General features: G+C 48.7%; 1 protein-coding gene across 2 annotated transcripts in view; it reads left to right on the top strand.

Moving 5' to 3' along the window:
* FBXW4 (F-box and WD repeat domain containing 4) overlaps positions 1-25,929 on the top strand; it is a 59,639-nt gene extending 33,710 nt beyond the window's left edge. The window contains exons 6-9 of one of the 2 annotated variants that reach the window (XM_035547711.2): positions 11,975-12,040; positions 24,480-24,620; positions 24,798-24,939; positions 25,158-25,929. In XM_035547711.2, the coding sequence (XP_035403604.1) occupies positions 11,975-12,040; positions 24,480-24,620; positions 24,798-24,939; positions 25,158-25,274 (466 nt within the window). In that variant the 3' untranslated portion in view covers positions 25,275-25,929. The remainder of the gene's footprint in view (positions 1-11,974; positions 12,041-24,479; positions 24,621-24,797; positions 24,940-25,157) is intronic. The other variant, XM_035547712.2, reaches the window with a different exon arrangement.
* Positions 25,930-26,732: the final 803 nt, after the last annotated feature.

The following is a 26,732-nucleotide window of genomic DNA, read 5'->3' as shown; positions in this document are numbered from 1 at the left end:
TGTCCTTTCCCTTTTTCTACAGCATTTGTTTTGTCTGATCCCTTTCCTATCTTTAACTGCCCAATCTCAGTTATTACCCAAATTTAACAGTTCTTGGCCTGCCTTGCTGTCCAGCCTGTTGTTACAGATACTGAAGGTTTTGTAACTGTTGTTACAGATACTGAAGCCTGTGCTGTAAATTCGTGTTTTATTGTATATCGACTTGAGGATGGTTTGAGCTCTGGTTCTTGCAAACCTTTTTCACCAGGTTTTTGTGTAATTCAGGAGCCATGTCAGAAGTGGCCACTAAACATCCTTATGCCTTAAATGTGTGTTTCCTTGTTGTTTAATGAAATCTTGTGTGCCTTTTTCTGCATACAGGGCTGGGGCTGTCCGTTCTGGTGGGTTTTATTTCTCATTCTGGTGCTTGCTCACAACCAAGAATGCAGATGGAGAACCTGCAGATGGAGAGGCTTTATCCAGGATCTTGGGCACTTAGGGGCAAACAGTTAACATGCTTCAAATGCTTAGCATGAAAACCTTGAAGCAAATCATGTTGCACAGAGTGCAGAGCTGGCGAGGGGAAAGCTGCCTAGAGCTTTAAGGGCAAATGAACTGAGGTTGCTGCAAGCGTGTCCGTGTCGGGGCTGAAACGATCAGAGCAGGAAAGCTCTAGGAGTCATTTCATGGCTGAGTTAAACGCAGATGAGGCTTTGCTTGCCTCCTCCACAAAGCACCTGTGTCTCCATGCCTCAGTGTCCTGGACCTCTGCGTGCAGCATGTGGCGCATACATACACTTCTCCCCTTTCACCCTTCCTGGTCTTTAGCTTCTTAAAATCCTCTGAGCAGTATTTTCCTCCCCTCCCCTCCCCTGCAGGATAAGAATAGCTCCTTTAGACTTAATTTGGAAATCATTTGAATATTGTAGAGCAGAGGAGAATGATCTAGCACTCTGTTATTTACGTGATTGGGCTTTTTTCCTCTGTAAATGTGAACAGGTACAGCTTCTGCCTCTGGATGATGTGGAATAAGAACTGCCTTTTGTGGCAAGATGGTGAAAGTATGTACTGGTTGAGAAGTCCTCCTTTTCCTCACTACCCTGATTACTTTTTTTTCCAAAACTTTCCTAAATTGGGAAGTTTGAGTTTGGGATGTGTGTGTGTGTCTGTATGGGAAAAGGAGTAAGACAAAAATAATGGGTGCCTTGTGGCACCAGGAAAACCAATTCCTTCCCACCCCTACCTTTAAACTGAAACATTCTTGGATTTTAGTTGTTCTGGCAAAACTGAAAGGATTCTCCCCTCCCCCTGACCTCCCTGGCATGCAAGGATTGCTGGCTTATTGAAAAGTCATTTTCTGTCATATATTCTAATGGAAAAGCTTAGATAAGCTCTTATTATATATGCATTTTGAGAAAAGAATACTTGTTACTGAAACCTCTGCCAGTCACGTCTGAAAATTGGGATCGACATTGGCAGTCATGAAGCTTACAAAATAGAAAGATATTTTCAAAATAGAGGTTTTCTTGTTTTGCATAATGATTCTTTGAGCATTTGCTACACATGGGCATGTATTTAGACTTTTCACCAAAGTTATGACAACTGGAGTATATAAATGATCTGAATATATATGATCTGAAGAGAAACCAGGGTATTTTGGGGTGGAATCATGCAACTTGCTTCTCCAGTTTGCAGCCAGCCATGGCATTGGATCACAGTTAAGTCACAGCTTTAGGCAGCTTAGAAACTGTAAGTCTGTGCCCCAGGAGTTGTGCTGCCTGTCTCCTTGCTACATATTGAGTCTCTGGGGATCTCCCTTTCTTTTTGTGACTGTATCATCTCTGAGGGCTTGGTCAGCTCTAGGATGCCATCAAAAAAAACCAAAACAAGACAAGAAACCAGACACCACTTTGGAACTGCAATCATCAAGTCAGCTAAGCAGGCTTAACTTGTCTACAGCCCTAGAGCTGACCAAGTAAGACAAATATTCCTATTCCCATAAGAACTTGATAATTCAAAGCATAGATGCTAACAAGTCCTGACAATCAGCAGCGTCACTGTGTGACGATGGATGCCACGGTCTGGTGCAGCACAGCAGCAAATACACTGGGAGCCAGGTGGTTTGGCCAGTTGGCAACAAGTGATGTTTCCTGCTATGTTTTGCAGAACCAAAGGTTTGTGGCAGAAAGGTAGCTGGCATAAGTGAGGTCTCACTGTGAAAAGTAATTTTGATTTGCTAATGGCAAGCGGCTCAGCAAAGAGAGAACTTGGAGCCTTCATTGCTGTCCTCCTGGTTCCCTGACCTCTGGGGCAGATGCTGGAGGATGTGAATGACTTTTCTCTGCGATGACAATCGTTACTCTGTCGTTAGCACAGTTCTTGCTATCCCGTCTGGGACCTGCGGTGTCCAGTTTTCATTCCCCAGGCCTGTTGCCTTCCCTGGTCTCGGTGCAAAGGTACTAGACTAGAAATCCTGCTCTGGTAGTGGAGACTACCCCAAGCCTTCAAGAATCTGTCATGCATCGCATCTCTTCAGACGCTCCTATTGTTCATCACTGGATCTCTTTCCTCCTTCCCCCTGTTTTTTGGCATCCTGCACTGCCCTGCTCTACAGGCTGAAGGAAAGAAGCGCATCGTGAGCTGACCTCCTCGGCGCGTGTCCCGCCGCTGAACGTGCCCCCGCTCCGCCAGGCAGAGCCGTCCTGCTCCAGCCCCCTCCTCCTGCTCGCCCCGGCCCCGAGAGGCCTTTGTCCGCCTGTCGAGAGCAGCCCCCCGTCCGTCCCCGCCGTTCCCACATGGCGCACCCTCCCCAGCAGCCCCCTCCTCATTCAGCACTTGGGGCTGAAAGAACCTCAGCTAATTACGCCGGGCTGAAAATTACCACTTTGCTGTGTTCTCCCGCTGCTGGGCCCATTTGTGTGGGGCCTGTAGTTAGAGGGAACAAAGCCCCCCCCCTGCGGAGCCAGGCAGGCCCCAAGTGTGAAGCTACAGGTACAAGCAAGAGGGGAATGAAGGGAATAATTACCAGCTTCTCCAGGTGAAAGCCCCGTTAAAACTTCAATAAGCCAATTAGGGGCCAGGGTGTGCGCTGGGGGGGAGAGTGTCCCCCACCTATAAGTGATTCCCACCAGGCAATTAACAGAAATCATTTCGCGGAGGGGAGGGGAGGATAAGAAATGGCTCTTAGAAATTGTGCCGGGCTGGGGGGGCTGAAACAGCGTGACCGCTGCAGTGGTCCTCGTGTGCTCCAAGCTCCCCGCTCACTGTGTGGCCTCCGAGTGTTGGTGGGGATAGGGGGAGAGGGAGGAGGGAGAGAAAACGGGAAAGAAAAAGGAATCGCTGGAGCTTTACACCTGGGCAGGCTTTGAGAGGGCAAGGGCTGGAGTTCAGAGCTGTGTGTGGGCCCGGAGCTCTGAGCTCGAGGGAGCTGCCGGATCCAGGGAGGTGGGTGAGGGTGAGGCCCGGGGTGTCTTTTCCGTGGGTGCTAGGGGAAGGGATAAAGGTGATAAACCACAGGGAGGGGGCTGGTGCAGGGTGTGGTGGCTAGAGGTAGAAGTGCAGGAGGGCGAGAACTGAGTGCCACGTCTTCAGAGATCTGCCTGAGGTGTGTGATGGTCTGCAGGTGCCAGCTGCCTTATCCCAAAAGCAAATGGTGTCCAGTGTCTAATGCCTTTGCATGGATCTCATACAGGGACCGTGTTCAATTGCAAAAGAGCCAGTGTACTGAGCAAAGACAGGTTTGTGAGGTCGCCTTGCACTTCCCTTGTGCCGTATCGCTAACGCCACGTGCGCTGTCTGGGGTAGAGCCTGGTGTGTGGTGGGCACCTGGCAGGAATCTGGCCGGTCCCTATTCAGCAACATTGGAGCGGCTGCTCTGGGAGCAGAGCAAGGGTAGCGTGTGGGGTGAAGTTGCTGCTGGCGGCCGAGACTGCCCTGGTGATGTTGTAGCATTGCTAACGCTCTCCTGATGCCGGCTGGGGTTGTTTCACCTGCACTTGCAAAAGAAAACAAGCAAACAACAACAACAACAAAAACTTGCTCAAAACAGAAATGTAACCTTAGTAGCACCTTTCTTTGCCTTTCTAATGTTTTGGCAAATGTTCTGTGAGGTTTTGTTCTGGTCTGCTGTAGTGGTGTTTAACCAACTAGTCTTGGGTTGACCTGGAAGTCCCTAGACTTCCCCCCCCCCCCTTTTTTTTTTCTCTCCAGAAAGCTTTCTGCAGTTGGAATACAAAACTGTATCTCTTGCACAGCCCTCCTTTTAGACTTGGAAACGGTTTCTCAGCAGTCACGTTCATCAGTGATTTGTCTTCCAAGAGGTATGCCCAGTAGAAGCCCAGAAAGGAAGTTCTGTTCACAGAAAGGCCTGGAGAGTGTGCAGAGGCAAAATGGTTTTAGAATTGTCTTTCTGCACCCTTGATGATGTTTGGTGCGTGGTGCTCAGACCAGTGCCCAGGTTGCATGCTGTATGACAATTCTCCTTTGGTTAAAGACTGTACAGACCAACCACTCCATGCCTGGCAAGCCTGGAGGTTGGGGAAGGAGGACAGGTAATGAAGAGTGTTGGATGTACTACGCAAGTAACAGTCTTACACCATTAAACATGGGTTATTGAACTGTACTGTGAGTGGACTTGCTGGTTTCTAACAAAGGATATTTTCCTGTTCCCCAGCATGAGAGAGCTCTGTGTGTGTGTGTCTGTCCTGTCTGGATCTCTGCCTTAATACCATCAAGCTCAGGTTTTCTCCAGAAATGGGGATTACATTCTGTATCTGGGTGCCTGTTTTCACAAAATTTTTCTGCTGCAGGGCTGGTGAAGGGGCAGTGAACAAGGATATGGGATGACTTGGGCAGACAATACAGAGTGAGGCTGCAAAGCAATGGCTGCAGGGTGGAGGTGTCTAGGTTTGTCTGCTAATCAACTTGTTAGAGTAGGGGAGACTTCTCTACCATGCTGTGAATTGGGCCTTTGGAGATATAAAAGGCTTTTTCTGTCCTCTAGCCTGTGTGTCTCTGAAGTCTGGAGGAAGACATGAAGGTAGAAGCCAATGGAGAGGGTTGGAGAGGTGAAGCTGACCTTTCCTCTACCCTGAGGCGTACAGTAAATGATGTGGGAGACAATGATGTGAGCATTTCTTCTCTCAAACGTGCTGGAGTTCTGCATCAAATGTGGGACTTCTCTGTTTCAACTTGGCTTCACTACAGTGCCCTTCAGTACAAAATACAAATGGCTTCTTTCTGGGGACCACTTTCTCCTTGTCCACTCGGGGCTCAAAGCAGCATGCGAATGAGTTATTAGCCTGTCTCTCCGTGCCCATGTCACTGGTGCTCCTTGCCAGAGCACGGCAATTCCTGTTGGAGCAGTTGTGGTTGTAAACGTTGCGGTGTTCATGCGGTCTTCTTTACGCATTTTGTTTTCTCTCTGTGCTGAGACCCTGCTGGAGCATCCACGGGGACTGGGCAGAGCTCTTCTGTAGCTTCTCTGTGTGTTATTTACGATGCATATCAGGGACACAGTTCAACCCTGAGCTGGCTGATGCCTTGGGACGCACTGCGGCATGCACACAAGGCTGAAGGAAGCAACTGCAGACATGCCAGCACTTTCTAGTCTGTTTGTGGAGCGAGCCTGGTCGTTTGCCTCCAGCTGCTGGTTCTCTTTGACAACATTATTCACTGCTGAACAAAGGTGAGGCTATGCTGCAGTGGTTCTCTGCTTGATCAGGTAAACTCAGTCCTGTTACTGAGTCCAAATACAGGACTGTTTTACAAGTATGCAAGCACTTGGGCCTAAATATAAACTCACCTTTAGAGCACCCCAGAAGATCTTTTTAGTGAGTTTGGATGAGCAGTACAGGGACCTGAGCAGATTGCTGCAAGCAGACTCCTGAAACCAGGCTTTAACAAAGTGCAGTGGAGATACCTTTGAGCCTAGAATAGCAGCCAGCGATGCAGATAGAAAATGTTTAAGTCAGTTTGATGCATCTTGTCTTCTCTTCCTTGCATTGAAGGTCTGGAGCTGGAGCATTGCATGGCAGGATGTGGGAGGAGTGTGGTACATAGGATGGGAAGGTCAGGAAGGCTCTTGAGGACAGAGAATTATGGAAAAAGTTAGTCTGGTACCAAAAGCTAGGGGGATATTGCAGGGCTGTAGTAACTGGATGCAACTTGCACTTGTTATTTCAGGTTTTGGACAGCTGTGTGTCATCAGCCTCTTCAGTGTTTCCAGTCCTATTGTCTTCTAAATAGTCTTCCACTCTCCACACTCCCTGTTCTGCAAAGGCACGATTTTGACTTATTAACAGCGGCCAGGCTTTTAGTGTAACTGCCTTTCCTGCTGATTTTTGCTCAGTTTGTGGTTACTGAGTTGTCAGCATATAAACCAGCTGTCCTGACTTACTGGAGATACTGATGATGCTTCAGTTTTCTGGTTATCCTGCAAAAGGAACAAGGTAGGACTAATGGGATCTGTCTGGAATAGTGTATCTCTGGGGAATGAAGGGGCAACACCAGGCTCACATGCCCACCCGATCCTGGCTTTGTCCAGCATTGCACAAATAAAAGGCAGGTGGGAATTTTTGCACATTTGTGGAGAAGAAAAAACTGATGCTGCACTTTTTTTTTTTTTTCTTCTGCAAGTTAAATGCCTCCGGGCAAAGGAGCACCTGCTTCCCCTCGCTGTCTCCATCCCTCTCCCTTTGTGTGCATCTGCTCTGCCGGAGAAGCCTCGCGCTGGAGGTGCCGAAACTCCCCGTGCCGAGCGTCCTACCCCCTTCTCTCCCCTTCACAATGTTGCTACTGTTGCATCTGCTCCCCAGCCTCCCGGGCTCTTCAGCGGGGGCTCCATCAAGTTTGTGTGACCTTAGCGCTGTATTCATGCTGGAGGAGTTACCTTCTGTAATGATGTCAACCGATGAGGTTAGCGGGATGCTGGCGGCCGCGATAAGACATGACATGTTCTAATGATTCGCCCTAGCGAGCTGCGTGTGTGTGTTGGGGGGGCACAGAGGGGCTTAGAGAGGGGAGGTGGGGGCCCCACAGGTGCCGACAAAGACTTTGACCTTTGCTGCTATAATATCAGTGTTTCACAGGCAGGGCGGTTCGGTAACCCACTTTCAGCCCATCAAAAATTGATTTAATTGCAATTTTTTCCCCCAATTAGGAGCACTGGAGCTTAACTAATTGGAGTAATAGAGAGTAATAAGGCTCTGATAAAAAGCCTTCCTCTGCCTCCTTTGTATCTTGTGTCATCGCCTGTCAGAGGTCAGAGAGCTTGCATATTCTATTAGGCAGAGTTGCCTTCATTTGTACAAATTAGTTTACCCAACAGTAATTAAAATGCCTGTGCGGGTCGGGAAGAGCTGAATACAATTGATGGGCACGTTGGTGAAGGATTTGACAGCTCTGGTGGCCTCCCTTGCCAAAGCGTGTCAGTGCTGAATCAAAGGCTACACAAACCCACAGACCCATGTACTTAACCCGCGGCACCGTCGGCACCAACTGCTTTCTCTCCTCTGCTCCGCTCTCCGTTTTGGCCTTGCTTTCTCTTCTCCTCCTTTTCTCATCCCACTTGAGACTTCATAAAAAAAACGTTTCCCATCTTTGAGCGATCTTTTCTGTCGATCGCTTTCATAACGCTGCTGCCAGCCCCCCTGTCCTGTCTCCCTCGGTGCTCCCCCACCTCTCCCCCCGCCTTCTACATTCCCAGCTGCGGGGCTCTGTCAAGTAATAACTTCTTTGTTTCCTGGTTCGATGAGTCTCCATGTAGAACAGTCTCCAAAATGGAACAACGACGTCCAATTCCAGGGGGTGAGAGCACGCAAAGAGGAAGGAGTAGGCTCTTGCACGTGTCAGGCAGATTCTGGGTTCAAAATCTCTGAAGAGCAGAATAGGAGTTTACACTACAGGGGAAGGGCACAAGCCTTGGGCACGGTGGAAGTTGAGAAGAGGTTGGAAAGGGCCTGGTTCACCCAGGTTCCTTCAATGACATTGCATTGCGGGATGCCCAGCTCAGGCAGCACTTACTCTGAAGGCTGGGTTGACGTTGAGGAAGGTATGTAGTGTACAACGGGATTTGCACCACTGGAGCTGAAGCCGTTTCCCAGCTTCATGACAAAGAGAATCCTTTAGAAATGACTGATGTGCAGGTACCTCCTTCCCCCTGGTTCTTCCACATCTGTCCAGCATGGGGTAAAGAGGTGCTACAGGTGGGTTGAAGCTGGGTAGTTGGTATTTTAGGAGCAGGCATAGATAGGATTGTTGCAGCTGAACTTTAGCCAGAGCGCTACTGCTGTTGCCAGAAATGCCATGGGATCTTCAATGGCCACAAGTCAGTCAGAGGGACAACAGCACCGCCAAAATACACACTCTCTGTCATCCATCCCCTGGCACAACTTCTATTGTGGGGGGATGAGCTCATGAAATATCTCCTCTCTAGCATAGAGATGGCCTGTCTTCAGGAGAGGTGGCTGTCTTTTCTAATTCTTCTTCTTCTTACCTTTTTTTTTTTTTTTAACACCTGCCATTTCTAAATAGGAAGTTTCAAACGGGAAGAATATCAAAGCATCAGATGAGTTGGAAAATGCCTTGCTTTGAACAACAAAAACAGGCAGTGTTTTGAGTATGTGTGCCTAAAAATGCTCTGCAAAGTCTTAGCCTTTCTGGCACAACAGAGATGGAAGTGGTGCACAGTGGCTTTCACATGGCAGAGGAGAGCGTAGTGGGGAAAGAGGCTGCATCTACAAGCCCGACTGAAGGTTGGGCACAGCAGTTTGTGTGTAGTACATAGACGCATCTGGTCACTGCCTGCGTACAGCAGTACCACATACTTGAGACATGGGTCATCCCTGTGGTAACATCTATAGGTTATCTTGTGCTTTCCACTTCCCAGCCTAGTCTCTCCTCAATCTCCGACTCTGAAAGCACTGGAAGGCAAAATAAATGACGTTTACTAAGCTAGTGAGTAAGAGTTACGCTGTCCAGTTTGTATACCGTTTTGTTTAGCAACTCAGTTTGAGTTATTTCTCTTGGGCAGCTGGCAGGAACAGCTGTGAAGAGATTGCACTTCTCTAGTTCAGAGGTTTTTGGTGCGTGCTCTGTGCTTCTAAGACAAAAAGCCCTGTTAAAAGGCAAACTGAAAGAAGCAAGCCTGGTGGAAGGTTTCAATTCCGCTTCCAGAGGCTTTGGAGACAAGCTTTACGTGCTTAGCTCCAATCTGCATGTTGTCAGACCTACCAAAGTTCTCTTGTGTTGCCTTTTTGCTTGGAGCAAAACCCTCACCTCTGAGGTTCCCAGTTTGAGAGGCCTGAGGATTGAAGCTGTCTGTCTGCAGACCAGACTCAGGGGCCCTGGGAATCCAGCCTTCCACTTCCATTTGCTCCCAGGCTTTGACAGTTTCTCGGTGGCACCACTTCTTTGTGCGTGTTTTGTGAATACTGCTCGCTAATCCTGGCAGTGAAGATGCCCCACTCTTCTGGGAGAAGTCTTATCTTTGCTTGCTAATGGGCTCCAGCCTTTTAAAGATAAGGCTTGCAAACCTGATCCTGCTGAAGTATGAGAGAAAATTCCTGTTGACTGAATGAAGGCAGCTTTACCCAGAAGAGACTTGTTTGTGGCCCTGAGGCCTGTATGTGGTGCTGGAGAGAAATCTCTTCATCTAATGTTTTTTTTTCCCTTTTTTCTTTTTTTTTTTCTTTTTTGGGGGGGTAGGGGATAAGGGCTGAGGAGGGAAAGCTGAAGTCCAGGACTGACAGCGTGAGCAGGGATTAGACCTTGCTGTACCTCCCACCTTTCTCTCCCTGTTGGTGTGCCTCCATGCTAATTTAGACCTGTGGCAACCATCAAAGCCTTGCTGCATACCTTCTGCACAAAGGGGCCTGTCTCCCACGTGAGGGCGTTCTCTGCTGGGACAAAGTCAGTTTGTCCCCCAAAAGAAAAATCTTAAGCACCCAATTGCCTGCTTGACTGACTCCCTGACTGCTATTATGTTTCTAACCACGGTAATTGGCTTTAGTAGTTATTAATGGATTATGTTTGGGGAGGGAGGGACAGAACCCAACACCTAGCTTTGTAGCTGAAGGACTCCCTGACCAAAGTGCTGCTTTCCAGACATGGGGCTTTGCCTGGTGAGCTGTCAGGGTGAGTCCTTTTTGCTGGTTACACCTGAGCCAGATGTTGGCGAAAGGGGAATGTTCTTTGCTTGGTGGAGGGAAGGCAGGTATTGAGCAAAAACCCTATTTCCAAGTGCAAAATGCTTCAGGCTTTCTTATTTGGCCCTTATGGCTGCTGCCCAGCAAAAGGAATGAGCTTTTAAAAGAGACTTTTCCTTGGTTCTCAGACTTTGGTCGGGGACTTCCATGGAGTAATGTGTGTGCAGAGAGCCCCGTGCTACAGGTGCATTGGTCCAAGTGCATGTGCACTGCCAATAAACCCGGGATTTTGCATGTAAAACAGCTGTGGTTGGAGAGACTTCGAAAGAGCTCTGGTGCCGCAGGCCATGTCTGTCCCTAAAGGGCAGCTAAGGGTCACTGTACTTGTGTGGACACCCCCAGGTACGTGAGCTTAGGGAGGAGGGCTGTAACCAGCAAAAAAGCAGCCTTGGTAGCTGTAGTTCTTGGTTCTTGTAGCTCTTTGAGATGGTTTGGTGATAGCTGCCTTCAGCCTTATGATTTGGAGAAACCAATTGCTCAGCTAAAACGTGGAGCTGGGAGTAAAAAGAGTCCTGAGTTCTGGCCTGGCTTCCACGTGACTCTTCTCTGGCTTTGATCAAGTTGAATGCGTGTTCACTGCCTTGCTGCTGGATGCCTCCTAACGCCAGGAGGGCTTCTCAGTGAAGTACAGTACACAAATCCATTCCCACTACATTAGAGGCTTGGAGAAACCATCTGACTTCAAAAGGAAGAACGCTGTAGGGGATCAACAAAATGTTTAAAAACCGCTATTTTTACAGACATGATACATTTCCGTATTTTGCTTTCCTCTTTGAGCTGCCATCCCCTCTGTCATGCTGCAGAAGATGTTTAGGCAAAGCACAGAGCCAGCTTTTATTTAAAGCAGGCCCCATTTCCTGCATCTGTGCTATCCTTGTTGCAATGACTTAAACATAGTTTTGGTATTTTATTCTCAGTAGCTGCAATAAATGTGGCTTTGTGAGAGGTCGTTTATAGTTTACTTAGAAATCTTTGTATGAGCTGGTTTCTCGTTTGCACTGAGGATAGAAAGCTGGCACAAAACAAGCAGTATAATGTGGAGAGCTGTGGCACCCATTTTCTTGCTCCTTTAGCTTCAGGATTTGCTCCTCTCAAAAATTTGTTTGAGGCCAGTGACTGTCAGGCAGCCTCTGGAGCCAGCATGCGCAGAAGGGATGCGGCATCACCAAGAGTTCTTTGGAACTGGCCTTGCTGGAAAGTGTGAACTGACACAAATATTGCTGCCTCCGGTGGTTAAGCAAAGAGAAGGCATCCTGATCCAGCTTTGAAACTGGCCTTACTTTGAGCAGGTTGGATGGGAGACCTCCATTCTGTGATTCGCTGGGCCAGTGATGCTGCAGCCAATTCATGACCGTGCCGGAAAGTTGTATGTGACATGACATGAATTGAAAAGTAATGGGGAATTTTCCATGGGGTGTTTCTGCAGCTGACAGCACTGACAGTATATGAAATGTCCTGTGTACAGTGAAATTTAGAAAACATCACTGCAATTTACAGCTGTTCGTCTTTTAGGCTTTCCATCCACGCATGCAAATACATCTTTGTCATGCCAGTTCTCGGCAGCTGTGACCTGCTGCATCTGGGAAGCTCAGTCCAGCTACCGAGAGCGCTCTGGAGCATCTCTCCCTCTGCTGCTGCCTGCCCTTGTGAAATGTGGTGGAACGTACTGAAATAGTCTTGAACCAGAATTCAAAGCCTGCCCTGTAGCCCGTGTTTCTCTGTCTTGCTCACGCTCTTTCCTCAGAACAGGAGGATTAGTAAGTGTTTTTGTTTGTTTTGTTTTTGAACAGCTCATTTGTGACAGGGACAGCCTGCTGTGGACACACCTCGCCTCTGAGAATCTGGGACTTTGAGAGGTGAGTGAGCTTCCAGGTTACGGGGAGGGACTTGGCTAGGGAGAGGTAAGTATCAATGAGGAATGCAATGTTGGAGATGCCACAGGATCGTTCTTTTCATCTGTAAAGGCAAGAGACGTTTAAGCATGAGATGTTAGGGGAATGAAAACCAAGCTGGTGTGGAAAGGTGTGTGGTGGGCTGGTTCTGGTTCAGCAGGGAGCAGCTCCACTTTTCTCTCCCAGTTTACGGCACAGCCATCCTTGATGCCCGATGAAGATGCTTCTGTTGTATCTGGTTTCTTCTCACTACCCATGTACAGTCAGAACACACCCATTACAACTTCCTTTGCATCTGTCTCAGCTGATGCTTTAACCTGAGCTAGAGTGAAGAGGAACGTGACCGGCATCCTTCCATTTGCAAACTTGTCCATGGTGCTGAGAAGTCAGATGGGAATGCAGTAACTACAGTCGTCTTTTCCTGGCTGGTGTTTCTGGTAGCTCAGGGAGGTGAGGGGTGGCAACAGGTTATCTGCTGAAGTGACTTAGGCATGTTGTCTTCTCCCTGTCTTAATAAGGATTGGAGGTTAATTGCTGTGGCCTCTGCTTTGGGGCCACTGAGAAGTTCCTGTTTGGTAAAGGTGCTGACCTTAACAACCAGGGAAATGTCGGGCTCAAATCCTGATGCGAAACTCAACTGCTGACAAATTTGAAACTCTTAGCCTGCGGGTCTTTGTGTAATGATGGACAGATAGCAAATATTTGGCAGGATTATTGAACGGCAGCTCAACTTTCCAGGACTGGTATGCTCTGGGTAGGAGTGGCACAGCACAGATAGATTATCAAGGGAGTGCTGTCAGGATTAAGGAGAGCTGGTGAGGTCTGGGAGGGGAGGGGTGTGGGGGACAATGACAGAAGGGGCCCAAGAGGTGTCAGCAGGGCTGTATTTGGGGAAAGGAGGTACAGGAAGATTGGTGGGGATGCAGGGCTGGTCTGGGGCCAGTTGTCTTCTAATCTATAGTTTACATAGTTTAGGTTGTCTGAGTCTACTACATCAACTAGAAATATAAAGCAGTTTGTTTCTTTTTCTCTGAAGTAATAAAAGTAAAGGGTTGGCAAAAGGTGCATCCTGCAAAGGACAAACTAGAGTGGGAAAGACAGTCCCAGTGCATTCAGCTTTGACGAATGTTTCTGGTGACCTAGTCCAGTGGTGCCTGGAGTACCCCAGAAGGATACAGGCTGTGCTGTGATACCCCTGCCCGTCAAGTCCCTGGCGATTCTTCAATAGAGGCATCTGACAGAACTGAGGAGACAGGCAACCCTCTCCCCCTGCCCCACAGCCTCTCCCAAGGAAGCCTGAAGAGATAATAAAGCTGTGTAGAAAATAGGATTAAGGTAATGAACAGGCACAACGGAGTTTGATCTTTCAATAATGTCAAAGCCTGAGTGACAGGCAAATAAAAAAGCCAAGGCAATCTAGGCTACTGGGCCTCTGTTGCGATGGCTGGAGTGTCAAACTTATTCTTCCTTCTTCACCTGTCACAGCTGGAATGCACCATGCCACTGGGGCTTTTCCTCTCTGGGGACCTGCGCACGAGCCGGGAGTCTTGTCAGCACGTGCAGGGCAGGAGGCTGGGTAAGGAGTACTGCTGGGAAGCTAGCATGTGAAGCCTGATGTGATCGTTCATAGTGAAGGAGTACGGAGCTGTCCTTGCAGGTCTCGGCTTCTCCATAAATGGTTCTTCTTCCCAGCAAAGCTTTAGACACTTTTTCAAAGCCTTAGGTGGTCGCTAGAAGCAATCTTGGAGGGAAATGCTGATTTCTTCCTTTGGGGCTTGTGCATATTGTCTCCCTGCTGAGACTCTGGCATTGGGAGCATGACATAGAAACTCAAAATCTTGGAGCTATACAGGACTGAAAAACTCTTCCTATGCCTATTGTGTCTTGATAACATCATGCAGATGCATCCAGGCTCTATCCAGGCCCTCCCAGTGAGGTGCTTGCCCCTTCCTTGTGGTCACGAAGAGCCAGAATCTGACCCGCAGAGACTGAACGTGGCAAGAATGTATCCCTAAGAGCAGAATCCAGGCAACTTCTGTCAAAAAAAAATGGTGCAGGGGAGAGTGATGCTTAAGACATTCCATGAAACTATAGGATCCTTAGCACCACTTTGGTATTTGGTGCTAAGACCCCAGAGTTAGTTTAGTTAGCTGGTACATGGAGGGGTGTGTAACACTGCAGCAATTTCTGTGGCATTCTCTTCCCTTGGGTAGGTGGTCTTTTCCCCAGCAGCTGAGAGCTGGAACATGCTACAAAAGGATTTAAAGCTTAAATAACCTTTTGTGTACTGATCTTCTTAGTTCCAGGCCAGATAAGTCCTTGCTTGGTGCTTGTAGCTGTTGGTCATGGTGTGTTTTCGTATTTATGACCTTCTCTGTTCCCTGACCCTGGGGCAGCCATTCTCATCCCTCTGAGAGAAAAGGGATAATGTCTTCACCTGGAAACATGTCCTGGGCTTTGAGAAAGGCTGGTTGGGTTGGGAGGCAAGGAGATTTTTAGTGGGGAAAGGAAATGCCTCTTGCTGCATCCCACCCCCACAACTGTCTTTCATTTCTGACTCTGCTCATGATGGTGTTGGATCAAAGCTGGAACAGGCAGCAACAAGCAATTGTCAAAGGGAGTCGAAAGCAGGGGAATGACTGCGTAATGCCAAGACACCGTCTCTGATGGCTGAAATTCCAGCTGCTGCTACACCTGGCTCTTTCTCCTGTAATGAAGGAGAACTTTTTTTTCTTCTTTTTTCTTTTGAAGCTGACTAGCTGCACCTCTGGAGGATATATCCCACAGATGCTACATTGTGCCATCTGATTGCCTTTAGTTGTGGGGGAAGATGCTGCGTGCTTACTGCTACTCAGGATTAAGGTGTGTGTTTTTGAGGGGGCTGTGATTAACTTAGATGATTAAAGGTTTGCACAGGAAAGGAGAAAGATCAGCAGTATGGGCCACCTGTGTCCTTGCATCAAGTCTCAGGTCGTGCTGACTCCTTGGCCTCTTGCAAGATCCCTTGGCTCTCTGTAGGAGTGAGGGATATGATGGCAGCTGCCCCTCTTGCTGGTCATGTTCCTCTATTCCTTGTGCACCTGTCTTTCTCTGCTCGGACCTTCCTGTCTTGTCTGGTAGCGTTAGTGTGTGGCTTAGCAAAACAGTCCGTTAATGGCAAGCAAGAGAGAAGGAAACTTTCTTCAGATCCTGTTCCTCATTCTCTTCCACCTCATGTCTCATTTGGGAGTCTGACCCCTAACTGCCTGGGAGAGGAGAGTGACACCTCTGGAAACAGCTCCAAAACCAGCATTTGTCCCTTGCCTGCAGAGTACCACTGCCCCCCAGCCTACCGTGGTGCTCTGCGTGTCTTTAGGAGCCAAACACCCCTGTCAGAGATGCTTCTCCTCAAGGTGGGATACTCTGGATCTTGCTCTGAAGTGGCTCTTAGAGCTGTTCTGCCAAGCCTGATGCTTGAAGTGGACCAGTGATCTGCTGTGGTAGCCCTCGAGCTGTAAACACTTGGAGTGCACAAGTCCTACATTGTCCTTCCCTGTGACACAACGGGACAGGCACGAGAGCCCTTGTGTAAACTGAGCCAAAGTTAGTTGTGCCCTCCAAGCCACCCCAGATCCTCTACCTCTTAAATATCCACTCTTTGTCCATCTCCTCCCCCCTTTTGAAAGCATTTTTGGCAGAGTGTGTTTTTTGTTTTTTTTTTTAAGAACCCTCTAATTTCTCGTCCAGTTTTTCTCCCTCTCCCGAGCCCTTTGAAAGTGGCTTTACGCCCTCACTGACACCAAACTGACACTTTGCGTTTCCCCACTTCTTATCCCTTTATGGCAACAGATGTTGAAATTTTGTATCCCTTTTATCTGTCCCTCTTTGCCCTCTTCCTGTAATTAGGTTTCCCTTGTTAGCAGTACAAAGTGGCCCGGTTTGCTGCCTGGCCTTTTGAGCCATTGTGTCTGAGCACATTTTTTTCCTCCTCTTTCGGAAGAGTTCCTTCCCCCTTAAGTAATAGGCAGGGTGTGGGCCAAAGCTGGGGCTTTTTCTTGTTTCTTTGTTCTCCATTTATCTCTGCCACCTTTTTCAAAGGGATGGGGAGGAAAAAAAAATAAGAGTGCGTGGAAGGGGAAGATACAGAGTTGCATTTCTTGACCGCCAGACCCCCCCTGCTCTTCAGGTGTTCAAGGCAGGTGCCTTTGATGTCTGCAGGTTTTGGAGAGGTGGGAGGCAGAGGATTCATGAAAGTGGCTTGGGAGTGGAAGAGAAGGGAGATTCAGGTGTGTGGCTGGTGCCCTCAGCAGAGGGGTGGGGAGGTGTCATTCAGGGCAGCCGGGCAGCTGCTGAGCAGGTTAGTAATCCATATTTGCCTCTAGTGCTATTGCATCGGGGTCTTTCTAAGAGACAGCATAAGCACTACCAGCGTAAGCAGCTGTCTGAAGGTTGTTAACTTGCTGCTGCTTGATCTCTGGTATGTGTTTCCATGGGACCCTCGGTAGGTTGTGTCTGTCTGTCTGTGAAGTAGGGTGGGCAAGAATTAGTTGCTGTCTCTCAAATCGCTATGTTCATCTGCATCCACTTTGGTGGCTCTTTAAACCTATTGAGTGAAGGAACTTGAGCGCAGTTGTCAACAAGGAGAGAGAGCTTTAAAGCTTCTGCTTGCTCCCTGTGCCATTCTTAAGCAGCAAGTGTAATCTGACAGCTGTGTGCTATGTAGCATCGAGTGCCCTGGTTGTGTCCTGTGCACCATCAGTGCTAAGTCCTGCAGCCATGGACCCAAAGCAGATTTTGGTCCGGGCTTGACTGTGTACTTAGTAGTTTTAAGGGATGACTTCTTCTCCTGACTGCTGGATGAGGTTTGTAAGCCATGCGGGAGCTAGTGGTAGAAGATGATCACTGCTGATCCTTTCCTGATTAAATCCAGTCCTTCTTGGTTTTGTGTCTTGCCATACTCAGATTTTCTGTGTGTGGAAGTAGATAATGAAATGAGAATCTGCAGGTGTAGCTCTTGGTTATAAAGCTTGCTAAATATTTTGATGGAAGCTTTTTACATAGATACTGCCTAAGATGCACAAGTAGATTTCTTAGTGCTGTGCTCTAAAGCAAGTTCTACAGAAGGTTCTGTCCACCACTTTGAACTCTGAGATTTCAACAAGTTTGAGACCCTTTAATTTAATGACAAAGGCATGTTTGGGTGAAGGGAAGCAAACAGATTCAGAACTGAAGTTCCTAAATTGAAAGGAAAGGTAACCATCTCCAAGAAGGGCGGGGAGTCTGCTTCATCCAGGCATTTAAACTGGGTTTATCAAGTCACAGAGTAGTGGGTGGTTATCTGAGTGGGAACAGGAGAGATGAGTGATAGAAAATATTATCCTAGCACTAATAGTTTCACAGGATTTGGGGGGCAGAGGACTCATAATACCATGCTCTAGATGAAGAATCCCCTCTCCTGCCTTGTTTTTCTATGGATTTGTCACGTGAATAATCTTTCTTGCCAAGAAATCTCAGTAGATTTTGTGGGGAAAAAGGCAACGCACTCCTTTTAGGCTTGGATTTCTTTCTCAGAATTTCTGTTCTGACTGAACAGAGTCTTTAAATCACAGTAACTGATTTAAAACTTGTCCAACAGTGAGCTAAACAGCTTTCTGGGCTGTTTTTGCCTCAGATAAGTGAAAACAAATGTGAGCCCTCTACTGCCTCCGCTCACTGCAGTGGGACGATCCACAGGTAACTGCCCTTCCTCAGAAGGCTGCTCGTTCTCTTTTCTTGTGCTGTTTCCCCATCCCCTCCACGGACAGCTTTGTATACTCTTTTTGAAGCATCGGTTCTGAATTTTTCCATTTATATGTCCTTTGTTTAATTGAGAACATAAATGCCGTGCCTTCTCCCTAAAATTCAAGGGAAAAAGATTGGTGAGGTGACAGACTGAAGTCTGTCGTAGGGGAATTAGTCTTCAGGCAAACCCTTTTGTGGTCTGTTCATATTAAATCAGTTTGACGCAATGACTGTCTTTGGATTTCTAATTTGGTTCTTGGGATCCACTCCCTCTGCAGTAAGGTAGGCAGGATGAAGAGTCCGGATGTAGATCTAGGCAAAGTAAAAGCAGATCCTTCTTCACTGGGCTGCCGGTCCCACTTATGACTTGAGGAGCAAGACTAGAGGTAAACAGGTCTCCTGCTTTCAGGCATGAATTAATCCCTTGACAAGGCTGGAAGGAGATTCCTGCCCCAGTTCTGCGGCTCAGGACCGTAGGATTTGATTCCCTTGCTCTGAGATCTTGGGTGTTGTTGGCAGCAGGACGCCGGGTCTCCGGCCAACTACTTGAGCCAGTGCTGGAGGAGGCTGGCTGCTGCAGGGAGCCTCTTAAGTGGCTCTCTCCTGGATGACTGCTCCCCTTAGCAGTTTTGTAGTGTTCAGAGCTCCGTCTCTTTTGTTTATAATGGATGGCTTCGGTCTTACTGCGCAACTTATTTCTCGTGGTATGCATGCCTTCTCAAAACAGTTTGGGGCCTTGTGGTTCTTTACTCATTTATTTATTTATTTTTTAACATCATCTTTCTTGACCCTCCATTACATAAGCTGGACGTCTGCCTTCCTTTTGTTAAAAGGGCTCTGGTGCATCTTACCCTAAAAGTAAGACCATCATAAGAGGAAGAACATACAGGTGTTTATCCTTGATCTTTTCATACCCATTGCGGTCTTGGCCCTCTCACGCTGTGGTTGAGCATGAGGCCAGCTCCTGCCCTTTGGATGTGTGCATGTCCAGGGCATGCTGTGGCCTTTGCACTCCTGTTCAGGCGTATTTATGACAACTTTACAAGGCCCCAAACAATTGGAGAGCGTGGGTGGGGGCTGGACACTCCAAACGCATCAATCAGTTTCATCCCTCTGAGGCAAAGCAAAAGCAATCTTTATTTTTCCCTGGGTTGAGAGAGAATCAACAGAGGCAAGAGAGAAGAATGGGAAGGAGTGAATGAGGAACCCCCTCTGCCACTGGCTAGCGGTAGCTCATTTAAACAGATGGCTTTGTTTTGATTTGGACTCTCCATTTTTTTGTCTCCCCACTAAAGGAGACCTGCAGAGCTCTGTCCAGAAAGGGAGCAATACAGCCGCCTTTCCCACACAAGTGGGGCGAAAGGCGAGAGGCGTTGAGAATTCCCTGCTTCTTTTCCTTGCCTCCTTCTTTTTCTCTTCCCCCAAGAAATCACAGTTTGAGAGAATTCCCCTCTACTCCTCCTGTTGGAAAGAAAGACAGAGAAGACATTCTTGACATTCTTTGCAGAGAAAAGGGGTTAAATGTCTGAATTTGGGGGTCACCATGTTATACAAATTGCAATCTAATCGTTTTTACAAGAACGCACGTGTGCTAAGAAAAGGAGCCATGGACAAGAAAGAAAAGGGGACAGACAACCTTTTTTGTCCTATCTTTTTTTTTTTTTTTCTCTCCAAGGTTTTGGACTATTGTCATGTCCTGTCTCTCTCCCCTCCTCACCCCCGAGAGGGAGAACATTGGTTTTATAGTTAAATTGGTTCGTAAAGCAGAAGGGCTTGGTGCCATTTCTGTTTGTTTTCCCAAATAAAAGCCCCAGCAGGGTCTCTTTTGCACCGTTGTGGCTTTATTTGAAGAAACTGCCTTTTTCCCATAGCCCAGCGTGTCAGTTTATCCTCTGAACTTAACCTTACGGGAACCCGAACAACAAAAACTCACAGGGTCTCAGAGCTGGAAAGGTAAAGAAATTGTATCTTTTTATCGGACCATTTAAAGCGTGTGTGGGCCAATTCAGAGAAAGCAGAAGAAAAGAAGGCAAAACTCCCGCTTCTGTCTCTTTCCCCCGACACAATCTCATACCGTCGTTGGTGTCATTCCCCCCTACTGCCTCAAGGCCCTTCAGCTGCACTGGGGAAGCTTGAGAGAGGCTTTTCTCCTGAAAATCACTTATAATGGCGTCTCAGAACAATTTCACATGGAGCTGCGCCCCCAAAATTCCCCAATTCACACCTCCCTGCAGGATTTAGTAACCTTGGCTAAGCACGGGAGTAACCTTGGGTTAGGATAACTATGTGAAGAATCGCTTTGCCAAGGAGCAAAAGCGTCTTTTCCTTCTCCCTATGTGCATTATAAATGTTGTTTGACCAAGTCCTTCCCTTAGCATAAGCTGCTGCATCCCCTGGGTGCCTCAGCCCCAGCTGTAAAGCACCTGGAAGAGACAACAGCTGAGCTCTTCCCTTTGGTTTTGGTGCTCTCTCCAAGTTGGATGACAGGAGTTACACAAATGCTGCACCTCCAGATAATTGTCTTTAAATGGGTTTTATTTCCTTTCTCTGTTTGGTGCTCAGTTCAAATATCCCACTGTTTTGAACTGAACAGTGCTCTTTTCAGTAAATATTTCTTGGTATTTTTTTCCCCAGTAAATATTTCCCAGCTGGCTTGTTGGAAGTAGTTACTGGGGCTAAAATATGAGTTTAGAGCATTGCTTTGTTTCTGAATCGTTGCCTGCTTATGCACAACAGCTTCTCTTCTTTGATGGATGATCACAGCTCACAGATGAGGTTTCCAGAGAAAATGAGTATCTCCTCAAATTCAGGCATCTCTGTTTCCAGCAGATGTTCTGAATTCAACAGTTTCCTAGAAGGCACTTAATGCTAAATTTGTTTGCTGCATATTTGTCAATATCAGTGCTAGTGAATCAGGGTCGCCAAAAATTGAGGGTGGGGAGAAAAGCGTTTATTGCTTCAACCCAGCTTTTGGATCGTAGTTTGTGTCCATCAGAGCTGGCCAAGACCTGCAGCAATTGGGCAGGGTGCAGGGGTGGAGGTACAGACTTCAGGGTTCCAGCTATCAGCAGGGTCTCAGGGAAATCCTGAGGTTTTACAGTCACACAAATGATCATTGTGGCCTGGGAGGCTGTAGGTGGCTTCAACTTCATGACGTTTGGTGATCTTTTCTATGCCTCTTTGAGTAGTTGTCTTCTGCTCGTGTAAGTTGTCAGAGAACTATCAGTGATGTGCCAGTGAATCTACTGTTGGTTTTTTTTGGCTCCTTTATGAGTTATCTTGATCCTTTTTGGCTTTTCAAGGATTAACTGTGGGTTTTGCTCCTTAGGAAGTAGAAGCTGTTGTGGACTGGGCTTTGAGGGCAAGGAGCAGATGCGATAATGGAGAATTTATGGACACTAACTTGTGACCCCTGGGCTGGTAGGCTTGTGGTTGCAGAGCATTTCCTTCCATAGGCTCAGCATGGCTGCATGTGCTAGGAGGATGTGGAACTAGCTCAGCATGGTGGCCTGTTTCCTGGAACTGCTGGCCCAGAGACGCCTTAATCTGCTGAAAAATGAGGGAAATGTTAATCACGTTCAGTATCTTTATCAATTTAAGTGCACCCGTGCCAAAGCTCTTAGGTCTTCTGGTGTACGTGCCCGGTGTGCAGCACAGTGTGATTTTCCCCTGGTGTCAGGTTATAAGTTCTTTGCTGTAGCAACTAATGTGTTGTTCCTGTAAACTGCTGAAGGACCGCTGCTGTACGCAGGTGCTGGGCCTCCCAGCTGAAAGCTGTCTTGGCTGACCTGTTCTTGGGGCAGGAGAATCGAACTGATTAACAAACCAGCAAAACGAGGTTTGCTTTGCTGAAGTGGCTTGCAAGTATCTGTGCTCCTTTTCTGCCCCCTAAGAAAAGTTAATCTTGGTGTGTTTTTTTTTTTTTTCTTTCTTTTCTGTTGCCTAGTCTGGAAAGAGAAGCGGAGGGAGGAAAACAGTTGTGACTGATTGCTGGGATGCTCGGGTACCACTGTGATGAGGTGTGAAACATGGGGAGCAAGGCACCTGGGTGGTGGTCAGCGCTGCACAGAAATTTCTGAAAGCAGGAATTCAGGCTCTCTGGTTTCTCTTGTCTCTGGGGTTCTTTGATGCTGAAATTTTTCACTTGGAGGCCTCCAGCGTGCCAATAAAAATTGCTGCCATCTCGCAGCACTGCAACCTGAAGCCTGGTCTGGGAGGTGGAAGACAAGCTTCTGTGTGGCCAGGCTTGCTTTGGATGTTACGGGAGCTTGCCAGAAGTGGGAGATTGTGAGGAGACCCATTTCAGGTGCATGAGAGGAAGAGAGCTGGCCCCAGCAGGTTAAATATCCCTGGGTGTGCTTCAGCATCCTGCTACCTTTCCTTAGCATGGTGCCCCTCCCTCTGAGCACACTTAGTCCTTTGCATATTGAAGTTACGTTAGCAGGGAAAACGATGGAGTGGAAATAACACAACCAGGCTTCAGCCAGATAGCAGGGGTTGTTCACCAGCCGTGCTGCTGGGCTGTGTGGCCCTCACGCTGCCCATCCTCCTGGTTTCTTCAGGTAGGCCACGGACTCTTGTTTGGGAGAGCAGCTGACTCTGCCTCATACCTCCGTTGTATGTCTTTGGACTCTTGGCCACACATCCAACTCATAGGATCAAGAAGGTCGTGTGGAGGTCTTGAGAAGGGCTGTGTCTGTCTGTCTGTTCTGCTGGCGTTGCAGCAGATGGAGTGGGTCGGTGCGTTTGGAGGAGCAGGGCAGTGCCAGAGCTCAGAGATGCCAAGCCCTGCCACACTGTGGTGATGTTTGAAGACCTCTCTCCCTCAGCCAAAGCCCACAGCTCTCACTCCCAGCGCTCGGACCGCAGACGCTTCAAGCTCCCGACGTACGTACAGGTGCAGCTACGTTGGGCCGCGAGTGACCCTCCAAGGGTTAACGCGTTGTGAGAAGGTTGCAAAGGGCTGAAGCCTGGAATCCCCTCGATCCCTTGCCTGGAGAAAGACAAAGTCCAATAAGCCAGCACCCCTGGATTCGTGTTGGGGGGGATTAATTCATGCACTTGATGTTAAAGCTTGTCCGAGAGGTTTGCACGGGGGGGCCATTGCTAGGGCTGGTTGGCCTCTCTAAATGGTTGCTAGGGCCCTGGCATCAAGGGCCAATGTAGCTGCCCACAGCCACGGTCACGGAGGGAATTACACAGCCACAAAGAAATTGTTATTCTACATAATCTGCTCTTTGGAGAGTGACTGTGGGGAAACAGGCTGGCCCCAGCATGCCGCCAGCTCTGTGATCATAGAAGCGTGCTGGCTGCAAAGATCGGCCAGGGCTCGCCTTCTGATCTGGGGACACCAGGGCTCGAGGCGCTAATCTGCTTTATCAGCGATTTCTCTCTCCTGACACAAAGGTGTTTACTTGTTTTAACATCTCCTGGGACTCTATTTCTCCTTTTGTGTGGTCTTTATCCCCCGACGAGGGCTTTAGCCCAGATTACAGACAGAATTAAGGCATTTGGCGATGTGCCTCAGAACTGTGTGATGCTGGATCAAGGAGCAGAAAGTAACAAAATAATGGGGGGAGATGCTGGGAGTGACCCCACCACGGGGTCCATGCTGTCGGCTTTCAGGACCGCTTCATTGTCCGGAGAACCAAGAGCCTGTTGGAGAGGGTGGCCGTGCGGCAGGGTTTCAAAAGCAGGTGCTTCGAGGTTCATTGTGCCCAGCGGTTTTGATTTAAAGGGTGTGAGGAGGAGGAAGAAAAGGAGGGTTTGCAATAGGTGGCCATCTCAAGCAGCTGGGCAGATTGTCTGCTGGGGCAGTTGGAGTGTTACAGGGGACAGGCTGTGTGTGGCAAGGTGCAAATTCATAGGGCCAAGGAAGGGGACCCAAACTTCTCCTCCCAGCCTCACAGGGAGGGCCCTTTTGGAGTGGTCCCTCACCAGCACCATCCAGCTGCTGGTTCTGCACAGGAAGAAGCAGCTGAGTGATACGGCCACAAAACATCTGGCTTTGAGCTTCATGGAGATCTTGCTTTTGCTCTTTTGCAACAAGCAAGGAATGTAAAAGGGCAGTGGGGAGACGAGCCTCTGGGAAGTCATCTCCAGAGATGTTCAACCCCAGATAAGGTGTTTGCAGCGTGCAGAGTGACTGAAGGGGGGTGGGAAGAGCAGCCACAGCTGCCTAAGGCAGGGAAGTCTGATGTGCCTGTGGATCTGAGCCATGCGTCAAAAACACTGGGAAATACCCCGGTGGACAGAGGATGGGATGGGGTTGACCAGGTAAATGGCTGTTGTAGTTTACCTGGAGTTTGACTAAGTTGAGAATTGCTTCCTATGGAAACGGAGCCTCATCGCTGAGCATATTGGTTACTTTTCCCAAGGAAGATGATCCCCTTCAGCCAGGGGTCAGCTGTGTGTGTTCCTGTTCTTGCCTTACAGCTGTGACTCCTGCTAGTCACTATCCTTTACAGTAGCCCAACCAGTAGCAGAAGCTGGGGGAGGGAGAGCAAGGCTGTGCAGCCTCTTGCATTCTGTTAAATCACGGAAATGGGATCTAGGAGGCTTCTGTGACAACATCTCTGCTCTGGCCTGAGGGACTGGAAGGGCTCTCTGCTCTAAATGACTCTTCTGTTGTGTTTCATTGCAGCGGTCAGCTTTTGACTTGTTTAGGGACTGACTTTCACCGTGGAGCTGGAGTCCTTGATGTCTTCTATGAAACGCCCTCCCTTCTCCTTTCGTGTGGGTATGACACCTACATCCGCTACTGGGACATACGGACCAGCACCAGGTGAGCCTACCCTGCTGGCATCTGCAGCCCGAGTGAGGTTCCCAGGCTGTTCCTGTGCAGTGTCTGGGGACTCACCTGCAGCTTGGTCAGCTCCTTCAGGCAGGTTGGGCCTCAGCTCCCGTCCAGGCACTGGGTGGAGGAGGCTCAGCCCCTCTCTGGTTTGTGTTACCCTTGCAGGAAGTGCGTCCGGGAGTGGGAAGAGCCCCATGACAGCGCCCTGTACTGCATAAGGAGCGACGGGAACCACATGATTGCCAGCGGCTCTTCCTACTACGGCGTGGTGCGCCTCTGGGATAAGCGGCAGACTCGGTGCCTGCAGGTGAGGGCTGGACAGAGGCCGGGAAGCAGCAGGGCTTCTAGGTTGTTCTCTGGCAGCCAGGTGCCCGTGTCTCTTCGGGAGAAGAGACAGAGGCTTTGGGACGAGTCTACCACAGGGAACCTAACCTTTAAGCCTGATTTGCTGCAGCCTGTAAAGCCTGTGGGGGTCTCTGGGTCGACCTCTTCTTTGAAAGGTTGATTCTCCTCTCTTTCTTGCAGAGCTTTCACCTGTCTTCACCCACCAGCAGCCCAGTGTACTGCCTCCGTTTCAGTACCACCCATCTGTACGCTGCCCTGGCATCAGCCTTGCACGTCCTTGACTTCACGGCCCTGTGAAGGGCACCACAACTGCTTCTGGTTGCCCCAACTCAGCAGAGTTGACACTTGGCTCAGGGAAAAGTAGGGCAGGAAAGGTGAGAGTGGCCCCCAAGGCTTCTGAAGAGATGTTTTGCCTGCCAGGAAAGCTATGTTGAAGAGTGCACAAAGGGCCAGACATTCTCAGCCTCTCCTGCCCGTTAATGGAAATAAAGGCTGACTGTCCTTCACCATTTTTCTTTTGTGCCAGTCAGGGCTTATAGTATTATCTGTTCTTTTTTGTTCTTTTTTCTTTTTTTTTTTTTTTTTGTTTTTCTCTCCTGCGAATACATTTGAGGGGCAGGTTGAGCCAGGATGCCCTGTCAGCTTGTGTACTGGTCAGGTTGAGATCAGCCGAACTCTGAGCCATGTGAAGCAAGTCCAGGCTGTGTGTGGGGTGCACTGAATTGGCGGAAGGGAAAGGTGCCTGGAGCAGGACCTCCTTTTCACCTGCACTTACTCTCCTGACAGCTGCTTGTGTTGTCCTTTGCAGCCAAGAGAAAGAATTGAGCTAAAAGTCAGAGCCAGCCCTGTTTTCAGTGTATGCCTCCCCAAGCTGGCCGTCAGGTCAGACTGTGCACTTGGCAGGGCTGAAACAGTTGCATTTTGATAAATAAAACTCTGAAGGGAAACAGAAGAGACTCTGTGTTTTGTTTCACCTTCCAAAGGGGCTGTGATGTTACCCACTGATCTCAGAGGCCTGGCTTGGCAGAGCAGGCTGGGCCAGTTTTCAGACAGTCTGCGGGTCTAACGAATCTCTCTGGCTAGACCCTGTGACACTGCTGTGCCGAAGGTGGTTGCTGGGATTTTGGATATCATGTCACTTATTGTGTCAAGGAACAAAAGCAAGATCTGCAATTCACTTGGCTGCACACTGGAGCAGCAAACGGGGCTAGTGGAAATGCCAAGGCCTTGATGTGGCTTACTGGGATCCTTCAGGAACATCAAAGTGGGCTCTACTCCTTTTTGCGACAGCCTTCTGAGCCTGACCAGAGCTGGGGCTCGCAGCAACCATAGCTTTCAGCATGCTGTCTGCTGCCTGAATGATTGCGGATGTCTGTGGATGAATATGCTGTGGATGAATGCAGCTTTGTCTGAAATCTGGTCGTCCTTGGGAAAGGAGGTGCGTGAACTCTATTTGGCTGTGAGTCTGGCTATACTGGTTAGGTAAAGGAGAGGTTTTGTATCACAAGGTGGGAGCGCTTTTAGAGCAAAGCAGCCAGCAGAGTGCTTTGTTAGGACTTGATTGGCAATTTCCAGTGTCAAGAGGCTGTGCTTCTCTTGTGATCCGGTAATTGGAAGAGGATGTTTGCTGGAGCCCCTGTCTGAGCTGGGAGGGAGTGGAACCAACCAGCTCCTCACCTGCTTGAAGGCAGCCCTCAGACAGCAGCTCAGGGTGCAAACTAACTGGCTTTGCTGCAGGATCACGTTCTCACAAGG

Source organism: Cygnus atratus, chromosome 7 (genome assembly GCF_013377495.2).
Source record: "Cygnus atratus isolate AKBS03 ecotype Queensland, Australia chromosome 7, CAtr_DNAZoo_HiC_assembly, whole genome shotgun sequence".
Classification (NCBI taxonomy): Eukaryota; Metazoa; Chordata; class Aves; order Anseriformes; family Anatidae; genus Cygnus; species Cygnus atratus.
The sequence above is the reverse complement of the archived record's forward strand: the minus strand, read 5'-3'. Positions and strand labels throughout refer to the sequence as shown.